This window comes from Rissa tridactyla, chromosome 8 (genome assembly GCF_028500815.1).
Source record: "Rissa tridactyla isolate bRisTri1 chromosome 8, bRisTri1.patW.cur.20221130, whole genome shotgun sequence".
In the NCBI taxonomy this organism is placed as follows: domain Eukaryota; kingdom Metazoa; phylum Chordata; class Aves; order Charadriiformes; family Laridae; genus Rissa; species Rissa tridactyla.
The window spans coordinates 12269969-12282915 of NC_071473.1; the positions used below are offsets into that span (position 1 = coordinate 12269969).

The 12947-nt window shown below is 39.3% G+C and overlaps 1 protein-coding gene across 10 annotated transcripts in view; it reads left to right on the top strand.

Moving 5' to 3' along the window:
• LOC128913816 (uncharacterized) overlaps positions 1 to 12947 on the top strand; it is a 104258-nt gene that overhangs the window by 19360 nt on the left and 71951 nt on the right. For 8 of the 10 annotated variants that reach the window (XR_008468073.1, XR_008468074.1, XM_054212054.1 and 5 more), the window contains 6 exons: positions 576 to 679; positions 3209 to 3374; positions 4838 to 5020; positions 8052 to 8204; positions 9287 to 9431; positions 12371 to 12529. Coding sequence is in view for 8 of the 10 variants with exons in the window: in XM_054212054.1 (XP_054068029.1) it covers positions 576 to 679; positions 3209 to 3374; positions 4838 to 5020; positions 8052 to 8204; positions 9287 to 9431; positions 12371 to 12529 (910 nt within the window). In the remaining 2 variants the exon portion in view is untranslated. Of the gene's footprint in view, positions 1 to 575; positions 680 to 3208; positions 3375 to 4837; positions 5021 to 8051; positions 8205 to 9286; positions 9432 to 12370; positions 12530 to 12947 lie in introns of those variants that run through there. The other 2 variants (XM_054212059.1, XM_054212060.1) reach the window with 2 other exon arrangements.

Consider the following 12947-nt stretch of genomic DNA (forward strand, 5'->3'; position numbering starts at 1 on the left):
TCCTGCAGAGGTAAGAGCAGTTATGCTTGGGCTTTTCCCCAGTAAAATGCAATATTTTCACACAGCTCCAGAGGTACTCAAGCAAAACCTTTACGCATTGTCCAAACCTCAGTTAAATGATCTTTATCATAAACTTAAGACTAATATGAAGTTAGCTTGACTATTGTTGCATTTTGTGTTAAGGCTTTCCTGGCAGTTCTGGTCATAAATCAAGGTCTTGCTGTACAAACTCCGAGAGGATTATGGCCTTCTCTTCTGGATTGTAACCACAGTGCTGCATTTTGGTTGATTATTCATTTGTATGCTAGTGGTGTGCATAGTGGTCACTGAGCACAGTTGCTCGAGGAAGTGACTGACATCCCAAGTGAAACCCCTTCTCCTTACATGTTTGCAGCCTGAAGAGAAAAGCAAGGGAGGGAAGGAAGATAGGGGCACAGGGAAGAGAGGTTTTACTCTCAGGTTACATTTTAAATCTGTGGCAATGCTGGTATAACCCAAAGTCTCTTGTTGTGCTCTGTTATGTAAAACTGGTTTCTGCACAGCTGTAGTATTACATTTGTTATGCTCTCTTACAGACTGCAGACCTTTTCATGACTCTCGTGTTTGAGCTTCGACAACTTTCTCTTGAGGCCTTAAAAGCAGTATGGCAAAGATCTTCATTTAAATGCAGAGACAACTGGTAAGGTGCCTTTAGTAATTGCATTTAAAAAAAAAACGAAGGAAATCACAGAATCACAGAAACTTCAGAGTTGGAAGGGACCTCTAGAGATCATCTAGTCCAACTCCCCTGCTAAAGCAGGACTGCCTAGAGCACATTACTCAGGACTGCATCCAGGCGGGTCTTGAAAATCTCCAGAGAAGGGGACTCCACAACCTCCCTGGGCAGCCTGTTCCAGTGCTCTGTCACCCTCACTGTAAAGAAGTTTTTCCCGTGTATTTGAACGGAATTTCCTATGTTCTAACTTGTGCCCGTTGCCCCTCGTCCTGTCACTGGGAACCAATGAAAAGAGTCTGGCACCACCCTCCTTCAACCCACCCTTTAGATACTTGTATGCCATAATAAGGTCTCCCCTCAGCCTTCTCTTCTCCAGGCTAAAGAGTCCCAGCTCTCTCAGCCTTTCCTCGTAAGGGAGATGCTCCAGTCCCTCAATCATCTTAGTTGCCCTACGCTGGACTCGCTCCAGTAGTTCCCTGTCCCTCTTGAACTGGGGAGCCCAAAACTGGACACAGTACTCCAGTTGTGGCCTCACCAGTGCAGAGTAGTAAATGTAAAAAACATTTACAAATGTTTTGTAAATATTTAAAATAGATTAATGTTTTAAATTCATGCCCAAATGTTGGATTCAAATTTGGAGCACTTTAAAGGAAGAACGTGTATTGCAGATCTTATTTATGTGGCAGAAGGATGATATTCTCTTCTCACTGAATGAACTTTGTATACAAAAGAGACTTTCCTGTCCCATGCCTATTCCCACACACAGACTTCCTGTTTCAGGAACAATGTGAACAGGAAACTTGAGTCAAGGCTTAGGTGGAAATCAGTGCTGCTGGTTTTAAGCATCTACTGCCATTTGTTATGAAAAAGCTTGCCTGGATCTCTGTCTTCAGTGGCCTTAGTACTCTTCGGGGAGAGGAAACAAATGTTAGGCTGGGAGTGTGCATGTGGTGGAGCCACAACTTTCAATAGCAGCCTGATCTCAGGATGGTTTATACCCGTCATTGAACTGCAGCTTTAAAGATCAAGGCCCCCGCTCATTTGCAGTCAGGAATAGAATCATAGAATCATTCAAGTTGGAAAAGACCCTTGGGATCATCGAGTCCAACCATCAACCCCACTCTACAAAGTTCTCCCCTACACCATATCCCCAACACCACATCTAAATGACTCTTAATCACATTCAGGGATGGTGACTCAACCACCTCCTTGGGCAGCCTATTCCAGTGTCTGACCACTCTTTCTGTGAAATTTTTTTTCCTAATGGCCAGCCTAAACCTACCCTGTTGCAGCTTGAAGCCATTCCCTCTTGTTCTATTGCTAATTACCTGTGAGAAGAGACCAGCACCGACCTCTCTACAATGTCCTTTCAAGTAGTTGTAGAGAGTGATGAGGTCTCCCCTCAGCCTCCTCTTCCTCAAACTAAACAGTCCCAGCTCCTTCAATCGCTCCTCATAAGACTTATTCTCCAGGCCCTTCACCAGCTCCGTTGCCCTCCTCTGCACCTCAATATCTCTCTCGTATTGAGGTGCTCAAAACTGGATGCAATACTCAAGGTGTGGCCTCACCAGTGCTGAGTAAAGGGGGACAATCACCTCCCTCCTTCTGCTGGTCACACTATTTCTAATACAAGCCAGGATGGCATTGGCTTTCTTGGCCACCTGGGCACACTGCTGGCTCATGTTCAGCTGCTTGTCCATTAGAACCCCCAGGTCCTTTTCTGCCAGGCAGCTCTCCAGCCACGCTTCCCCAAGCCTGTAGCGATGCATGAGGTTGTTGTGGCCCAAGTGCAGGACCTGGCACTTGGCCTTGTTGAAGCACATTCCATTAGCATTGGCCCACCGATCCAATCTATCCAAGTCTCTCTATAGAGCCTCCCTATCCTCATGCAGATCAACACTCCCGCTTAGCTTGGTGTCATCTTCAAACTTGCTGATGATACACTCTATGTCCTTATCAAGGTCATCAATAAAGATGTTAAACAGAAATGGTCCCAACACTAAGCCCTGAGGAACACCAGGAATAGTTCTAGTCCAATGGTTTGAGACTTTCAGAAATACTAATCCAGTATTATTAAAATCAATACAATTTTTTTTTCCCTCTGAAATCAATATTCTGAAAAGTGAAAACAAAGAAACAAGGTTTTTACTTGATTTCAGTACAAAATGTCATCAGCCTGTTTGAAATCAATCTAATGCCAGGTTTTATGTTTGTAACAATATCTTAAACTTTCCTTCATGCAAAAGGGACAAATTTTGTTTTGGCTTAGGTTTATTCTCAGATTTTGACAAACAGTCAAGTGAATATTCTTAAATATTAGAAAATAATCTAAACTACTCTGCCTCTTTCTCTATTAACTTTAGACTAATTTTACTCAGGACAAGGTTATTAACTTTAGGAGCTAAAAAGAATCCCATGCAGACTATTCTCTTACTCTGATTGCAAGTCTTTTTACCCAGTTTAGTTTAATTGTACTTTTTTCTTGTGTTATAGGCAGCCGCTAATAGATGCTCTCCCATCTTGTGCTACAGAGGCGTGTGTCATCCTAATGAAAGAAATTATAGCTTCTGGAGAAGTCGAGGAAGACAAAGTGGAATATTTCTTCTGGTCATTTTCATTCATTCCTAAACCCACCTCAGGCATGATTGAATCTCTTGCTGTGAGTGGATGTTGTTTTTTCTTTTTTAATTATCATCAATCTATCTGACTCATAATTTTTATATTTTTATTAGTCTTTTTCACAGATTTGTACAAAACCACCTCTGTCCAGGTGATTTTGGTGGTGAAACTACTGGCTATTTTAATATTGATTCCAAAAGAGGATGCAGTCCTGTTTGGTCACAGGAGCTTGATTTGCATGTGTGGGCTAGAGACTTTTTTTTTTTTTTTTTTTTTTTTTTAAAAATGAAAAAAAAGTGTGAACTACCTTGTGGACTCCAGAGTCTGGTTTGTGCTAATTAGTTTTGGGGTTCGTGGTCAGGTCAGTGTGAGGAGAATGATGCCGTTGCCATTGCACCCTGCTTTGGATAGAGAGCTTTATTCTGCAGTTTGGTCCGTTACAAGCTTTGTATTTAGCACCTGGAGACTTTTCAGTCCTTTGTATATGCACTGCTATTGCAGCTTTTGACATTTTTCCTTCACTAAGTTAATTGTATACAGAGTAATACAGGCTCCATTTTGCAGTCATTTTCCTTTAAAGATCTGTTGTCCTACCGGGTTTGTACACTGTAATCTATCGTGGTCTTAGAGTCTGAAGTTGGACTTGCTGTGGTTTCTTTCGGGAAGCTGCAGTGTTCTGGTTAGTAAAATCATAGATAGTCTTGTAGCTTAACTAACTCATTATTTTTTTAATTAAGTAAAATGTTATGCCTGCTTGACTTGTGTGCTAATGAACCATTGATCAGCCATGGAGAATCTTGCGGAGTGTATCACAACTTGCTGTTACAAATCATACAGGTGCTGACCACCGTATGAAAAACAGCTCTCAGTGTTAGCAGGCTTTCCCCAACATTTGCATGAAATAATTCGTCTTGAGTTCATTTGGGCTTCACAAACATTGGTTGAAGTGGTGGGATTTTCAACAGTAACAGGCTTGCTTCAGAGGATACGGAAATTTGGAATTTGCAGGTTTATGGGACAGAAAAAACTCATTTTCATTCTAAAAATGGGTAAACTGCCCATGACTTACTGAACTGTCAGTGCTTTTTGCTAAGTACTGAGGTGGGACTGTGTTTTTTGCTAAGTATTGGGGGGAAACTGTGTACTGGTAAGGGTTTTACTATTTTAAGGGTCCTGGAAAATTGTTTAGATTTGTTTTCACACTCCTTCCTAGGCATGCAGGGCATGATTTCTCTGGAAAAGAACTGAGTTCTATATCATGTTGACACTAATTTAGCCTGTATGCTTACATATGAAGGCGGAAAAATTTTCCACTATATCTCTGCAAGATTGTCCTTTCTTGTTTATTTATTTAAATCCTTTAAGGGCTGTTTGAAAATAAGCATTGTTGAGATTTAATTTTAATATGTAAATATTTTGATACATTTATTTTCTATGGTGTGTTACATTAATTGTGAGAATGAGTTTTCTGAAACGCCCTGTTCTTTTTGTGCTTGTTTACAGCCTTTGCTGAAGTCACCGGGAGCAAGCCAGAGCTGCTTCTTAGGAGTAACTGCTCTCTTGCATAGGTTTTGTTCATCCTATAACTCCTGTGATGGTGTACCTGCTGTGCAGAGTGTGATGTGGACTCTTGGGAAATTTTTGGGAAGAAACTGTACTGTGCAAGATTCAGAACGACTCAGCGAGGTATCCGTCATACGGAAGCATGTGATATAATGCTTCACTTTTCTATTCCCTTTATGATCTAGAACTTGTTCGATTAAAATGGCATTCGGTGGATTTCCAGAAAGCCATGAATACAAGCTTTGTAAATGAATATTCTTTGGTAGGATGGGCAGATAAAACTTTGTAATCCAACAAGTACAACCTATCATCATGGGTTTTCTTGGCTATTTAAATAAGGAAAAGCCTTGGGTCTTTTGATGAAGCAAACTTCACTCTGTTCATCAGTGTGAAGAACACCCATCACTCCCCTGTAAAATGGTACATTGATGAAAGTTTCCTCTTCCTTTGTTGACTCAAATCCATGTACAGTTAGTGTTACTTGTGTTATTGCTGGCTAATAAGTTCTGCTGAGTCCCAGCATTACTGGCTGTAAGTCAGTCACGGTATTGGAGGGCTAACAGGAGAGGAAAATCGTTCTTAGTTGCTTTATGGGATCTTGAGTTAGGGGTAATCCTGTCACAGTTCTGGGGCTTTTTATCTTTAACTGACACTTGCTGCTGAAGAAATATCTTTATATCTTCTGTTTGATGATCTACCTAAACAATTGGTTCTTCTTTATCATGCTTAGAAAATGGAGATACTGGTGACAGTGTATCAGATAGCTGTAAGAGCCCAAGAGCTAAGTTTGTCTCAGGTATTTGTGTCTGTTTAATTTTCCAGTGTGCAAGATAAAGACATGGGATTTGCATTTTTCTTCATATAGTGTGAGCAATCCATTCACTTTTAATTATTAACCCATTTGTTGAAGGAATAACTTAAAACCCCAAGATTTTATGTATTGGGACCCTTGAACAAAATTTTGATAAAAAAACCCCAAAGAGATTCCATTGCTAAACTTCTTTGTCTTCCTGTTAGCCATAGAATCGTACTTTCTGTGTGTATTTTCAGTTTCTTACTATGTGCTGTGTGAAATTACCTAGTTCATTTTGGTAGAATTGGGACTTTACATGGTTTGGGGATACGTTACTCTCATTAGAAAAAAAATGGAAAAAATGATATATCTTTTGAAGTGTGGGCTCTCCGCTGGAAAGAGGCAACACTGCACTGATGGGTGGTCTCACTGGTCTCTACTGAGCTCTTAGAAAGAAGTACTTAAAAAAATCAAAACAGCCATTTAAATTGTCAATGATGGATGTGGAGTGGGATTTTGAAGAGAAGCTTTGATTTCAATGTTGCTAATCGACTGTCAGTGGGATTATTGTAGTCATCTGAGCATCTTCCTCTTGCCCCGCTTGCTGCCAGCTGGGCAAGGAGAGTGCCATACGGGTAGTTCCAAGCTAGGGTTGTGCTGCTAGACTGGATGCCAGTTTGCCAGCAGCTGACCAAATGAAGCAAATGTCTATTTGGTTTATATTGCAATCTTTCTCTGTGGGGAAGGGCACTAATTTCTCAGCTCTTCTGTGGTGGTTTAACCCTGGTAGGCAGTTAACCATCGTCCAGCTACTCACTTACTCCCCCTGCTGGGATGGGGGGACAGAATTGGAAGGGCAAAACTGAGAAAACTCATTGGTAGAGATAAAGACAATTTAGTAAGTGAAGGGAAAAATATCCAACCTCAAACCCCACAACAAACCTCAAAAAGTGATGCAAAAGCAGTCGCTCACCACCAGTAGACTGATGCCCAGCCTGTTCCTGAGCAGTGGATACCTTGGAACCACCCCCACTCCCTCCACACAGTTTTCTTTCTGAGAACGATGCCATACGGTTTAAATACTTCTTCAGTAAATTCAGATCAGCAGTCCTGGCTGTGTCCCCTCTCAGCCTCTTACCCACACCCAGCCTACTCGCTGGGCAGGTAGAGTAAGGAACAGAGAAAGCCTTGATGCTGTGCAAGTACCGCTCAGCAATAACTGAAACTTTGTTGTGTTACCTACAGTGTTTTGGTCACAGATCTAAAACACAGCACCATACAGGTTGCTATGAAGAAAATTAACTCCATCCCAACCAAAATCAGTACACCCACCCAACTGCATGTTTTCATAAAAACTTTTCTTTTTAAAACCTTTCTGTCTTTCAATAAATCTGATTTAAATTAGCCAAGAGATTAGTAAATCAGAAAATGGAATTGATGAAGACGGGCACGGTGAGAAAGACTGCCCAAGTCTCATTAACTTCTTGAAAATTGTTCTGTAGCTTAACACTGAAACACAGTTGTCTGATGAATGTGGAGCAGCCTCTTGAAGCTCAGCAGCAGGTGTAGGAGAGGTATCTTTGACTATGATAACTTTACTAAAGACGCAGAGCAGAATAGGTGAGACGTTCCACCTGATGTCTCAAATCAACAGTGAACGGGAGTCTTCGACCTACAGTTGTGGAAGGTTTTTGAACATTTTAACTGTGCTGGCTTCATTATAGTTGTTTCCAGGGGACTGTTGGTAAAAGGAAGATCAGGCACCATATTGCATTGAAGTCCCTGGTCTCTAAACTTTAATACAGAGCTTGTCATTAAAAATTCATTGATTCCCAGCAGTAATATGCTTTCTGGGTTCTGAAGTTGCACAGGTTTCCTGTATGTTTAGTGAAGTAAACTGGTAACATTATTGCATCTGTTGATAAATTATTATTTTCAATTTGTTGCTGTGTCCAGAACTCCACGTTGTATCACTAAAAGGTCAAAATGTCTATGATAAAAAGGGAAAAAAATATCAAAGTACTTGAAAAACCTTTACTGCATATCAAATCCATGACTTCTGCTTTTCCATTGCAATGCAGGCCTTTTTTTAAAATGCTTTTCTATTCCACCAGTTCTAAGCCAGATTTTACTTACAAGTGCTACATGGCATTAGAACAGCTGTCCATATTCATGTGAGTCTTGTTCTCACACTAAAGCCAGAGTATAGATGGTATAATAGGGGCTGCAGTAACCCTCCCAAATGATCAGCAATTATTTTAAACAGAGAATTTTGCACAGAAAGTGTTAATGCAATAAGATTTCATGTACAGCTGACAATATGTGGAGAACTTTTTATTCTACCTTACTTTGTATTTACAGGTGCAACTGGTGTTAAAAGCCATTGGAAATGCAGGACTGGCAGCAGCTTCGCTAGCTCCTGTTTTGAGCTTGTGTGCTTCCCTGAAAAGTAATCCAATTGAAATTCGTCTAGCTGCTATCCAGGCCTTCAGGCGCATTCCCTGTTCTGTCAGGGTAAGTGATTTATTGCCAGCAGGTGACTGATGTCTTCCTGGCACTATCCCAGAGTTTTGACTTTCTGGAATAGTTATGAAACATGCAAGTAAATAAGGAACAAGTGTAAACGTGTCTTCCAGCAGAGCTCCTCTGCTGTTGGAGAGGTTGGTAGGACAACCCTGATAAACAGACCTATAATATGTTTTGCTATAGTTGAGGTAACACATCCAGTGACTGAGGTAATGTTTATGACTTCTTAAAAAGTTACTTCAGTTGGGTGGCTTATGTTTCTGTGGGTTTTGGTAGCCCTGCTCCAGAAGAAGAAGGTCCACATGGAACTTGCACTTGGAGAAGCATTTTCTATGGCTTTTTAAAATCTAATTGCAGCATGGATTGGCATAATCTTCTTGTCCTGTAGTTATGAAGCTCAGTGTTGCTCCTTAGACCTGTTGAAAGTATGAAATCTATATGTTGTCGTACACCCCATCATTGTCTAGCAAATGAATGGCTAAACTGACACCCTGTGGGTGCACTGAAGGTGTTGAATGCTAATAGAAATGTTACTAGAATCAGTCACCAATGTCTTGATTCTTGGGAGTTCACCAAACAACTCGTATTTGTGGATACCTGGGAAGTATTGAACAGAATAAATTTGTTACAGGCCTACCCTTTGATTGAGACCAGAAGTAGTGATCTTAATAGCCTGTTAAGAAAAATGTAACCACTGTTGTCTGTGTATTAGCTGTGGCACATGTGTGGAATATAATAGAACTACTCTCCCTTGTGGTGGAAATAAAACCGTCATTAACTGTTGCGCTAGCAAGTGAGGCTCTGTGTTGCAGACAGTCTTGTATAAATTAGTCAGTAGAGGATTCAGGTCATAGCGACAGTTTGTTCTGGAAAGTTGTGTATAAGGTAGTGTAGAGAATATGTACATACATTTGTGTATGTTTTGCATGAAATGACTTTGTCGAGTATAAAGCAATAGCTATCTCTTTCAGAAAGAAAAACCTACTTGTACCTGAAAATGCATACATGAGGTGTTTTAGGAGAATAAATCGTAATTGTCTTTTGGTTATCTTTTTATCTTTTTCTTTTAGAATGCTGTATTAGTTCAGCTCTATCAAGCAAGCAGCGAAGATGTGGAAATAAGGATTGCTGCTTATTATATAGCAATGAAATGTCCGAATGAAGAGTTATTTAAACAAGTACAAAAGACTTTGCTGAAAGAAACATCCAGTCAAGGTTAGCCAAGGAACTGCTGAAGTCTTACTCCTTCCTAAATGATACTTCAGTGTAACATTTAGTTTACGGGTGTAATGGTACCAATCTGTATCAATTTTTATTTAATCTTAAAACTTCATAGGTTGTTTTTAAAAGATTGTTTGTATGATTGTTACATTTTGTGTTGGAATTGTGATACTGTTATTTTAGCAATAGTCAGTAAGGAGTGACTCTTCATAGAACGAGTTCCCTCTACTGGCAGCATTTCATTAGTTGTCTGCTCTTGAGAAAGAGCTGTGTGGAACTGTTTTAATGTTTAGTGCATTAGAAATACAAATGGATAACTGCGAATTACATTTTGTTAAGTCGAGAAAGAAGCAAGTGGCAGAAAAAAATACTGCAAGCTGCAGGTATAAAATTATTTACTATTTCTTAATTACCTTTTTAATGCTCCTAAATTCCACGTTTACTATACATTTACTTGATGTAATACAGTTATTTATTATAAGGACTCGCTACCATGGTCTTTCTTTGGTACTGTCCTCTTTTGCAGCTATTTTACATCAGTTTTGATATGGTTTTAATGTTGATCACAGTATTTTAAAGATAGCATTAGACAGAAACTAAACAGATCTGAAGACTGCAAAGAAAGGCCTGTTGATTTTCATTTAGATAATTGTAGGATACTTAGGAATTTTAAGGCTTCCTGCAGTTAGTATCAAAGCTTAGTGGGAGGTGCTTCATCACTGCGCCAGAGGTGATTCTGCAGGTCAACTGAAAGTCCTCTAAGGATCACAGTTCTCAATCTGTGGATCTAATGGCAAACAAATGACATCAAGAAACTGTTTATAACACAGGGAAAAGCAAAATGTGGGAACTGGGACATGTTGTGTTAGGAATGTTGTGAGAAGGACTTTGTGAGGGGTATTAGTCATATATCCAACTGTATAATAGCTGGCCAGCAGTGTAGCAGTCATTTGGGGAAAAGGTTAGCCTAAGTATAATTTCTTAATTATTTATAGTTTGTTTAAATTTTGCTTTCTGCTTCTGTGGTTCCATGATGAATTGTTACCTGAGCTATATTACTGACATGAGAGACTGAGTTGAGAACTGATGCTGAGTAGAAAATCTATACTGTGTTTAAAAATACTCGGTTTATTTAAGTAGCTTATCTGAAGGAGAAGCTATTTGGGCTAGTATGAACTGAAACCGTGCATTATATAAGAGAACACAGAATCCTGTCAGCTCTTTATTACCAAAGTACACAAATGTTTAAGTTGATCTCATATTTTGGGTGAAGGGATTTTTTTCTAAACGGTTTCACCACATTCAACAAAGAATACCTCTAGACAAATCCTTTGCTTTTAAATCTGTCAAGAAGGAGCAAACATGAAAGGGATATCTATAAGATTGTTTGCAGGCAGATGAAAGCAGACTCTGCACTCTGATGTATCTGGATCCTAGCCAGCTCTGAACTTCAAGCTGTGTATCCATTTTATCAGGATGTTATGTCCAGACCAGTATATCCTGCAGTGATTATGAGTTCAGGCTCAGCATTGTTTTCACCTATTGATGTGGCTTGTGGTTTGGAGGGGACTTGTTCCCCTCTTTTTAGAGTTCAGACAGAGAGAACTTGCATCAGTCTACATAACACTGTCAAGGTAGGTGTAACCTCAGTGACTCTCCTCCCTGTGGCTCTATGTGGAAAAAATAAACTGTCTGATTTATGAAGCACTCTACGAGTCCATCCAAAATGTTTTATGTTTTAAACAATTTAATGTACGACTCATTAATTTTGTTAATTTCCATCCTTTGTCTTTGGTTGATGTAACACCTAAATAATTCATGTAATAAGACTATTGAGTAACAAGTGCTTTTGAAGGTATAGAGCACATACTAGTTTTTAGTTGCTGCATTCAGAAAAAGCAATATGAAAAAAAGGATTTGTGTTGTGAAAAGTGCAGGGAACTGCAGAATATTCAGTGTCTGTGCACTGAACTACCAGCGAAGCCTGATATCTTTTATTGTCAGGAGGAAAAAAAGCCTCCATTTAAGAATCAGACTCCAGAACGCATGGACTACATTTGCCCCCCATAACGCATACATGGCCAAACCATGAATCAGCACAGTGTCATGCAGAAATACTAATTCTGAATCACAACTGTTTAGTTGTAAGATTCTTTCTATTGGAATGATCTGTTTGCTGTATGTAAAGAAACTATTGCCAGTTTTCTCTTACAAGTCCACGAGTGTTGCCAGTATTCGTGTAGGGTATCTGATTAATAGACCTCCCTATATTTGAAATTGCTTAATGCTTGCCTTTTAAAAGGCTTTGTTTATTTCTGTTTATAGTTTTTAACTTGTTTTAAGATTTTAGTGTGTTCGCTGTCTATCCCAGACTTTTTTTTTTTTTTTTGAATGTTTCAGTACACTGGGTCAGTGATTTTTCAAGAACAAAATGAATGATGCTGACAAATAAAAACATCTTTTAAATAATTCTGGCGCATCTGTTCTTTGAAGAAGGAACAGAAACAGTCCAATATTATTTGAGCTGCACAACCTGCCTCTAACGTCTGTATTAGAGTTGTACCTTGGGTTTTTTTTCATCATTCCTTTGAATTTAGTATAGAAGATCCTTTGCAAACAGCAAATAAGTAGGTTAACCTTACCTCCTTGCCTGCGTAGGTTAGCTGAGAGGCGTAAATGAAACTAGGGAGTGAATGGCCCCTCACATGCCATATTGTAAAGAATAAGACAGTATTTAAATAAGTTGACCATTGTAAAGGTAGGTGCATCAGAGCAATTTGAATGGTACTGAAAATGAATCAATTCTTTTGTGGTCAGGGGAATGGTTTAGGATTAATTCTGGTATAAATAAATAAAAAGATGCCCTGCTTCAGTTTTTAAAACTGTTTTAATTTTTCTCTAATTTCCAAATGCTTTTCTTTGTTTAATTTAAGTGGGCTCCTTTGTTTGGAGTCACCTCTCTCAGCTCCTGGAGACGGATGATCCATTGAAGGAGCATCTTCGAGATTCTATTCCTGATGAAATCCTTAGCAGAGATTTTGACCGGGAGACATGGAAATACTCTTCATATTCCGATGTCACATTCCATTCAGGTATGTGGAGTTTTAAGGGTTTGTAGCATATGGATTATTAAAATACCACATGGCTTTTCTGGTCTTTTATATCTTGCTCCACAGAATTTTAATTTTTATGGCTTAATGCAAATGTAGGCTTGATTATGCTCTGACCTTAATTGGTGTATGTCAAATGTAATTCCAGCAAGCCAGATACGACGCAACTTTACTTTTGTGGGAGAGGAGAATAAGAACCGATGAAGTTTTAGATTATTTTTGTGAAAAGCAACTTTTGATTTCTTCCTTAGTGAGCTTCCTTTGTAGCAACAGGGGATTGGGATGTATTTTTTTCTTCTGATTCATGTACTTTCCGTGGTATAAGAAAAGATTCAGACTCATTCCTTCCTGTTTTACTATCTGTTCATCATTTGTTTTTAGCAAAAATGCTAGATAATAT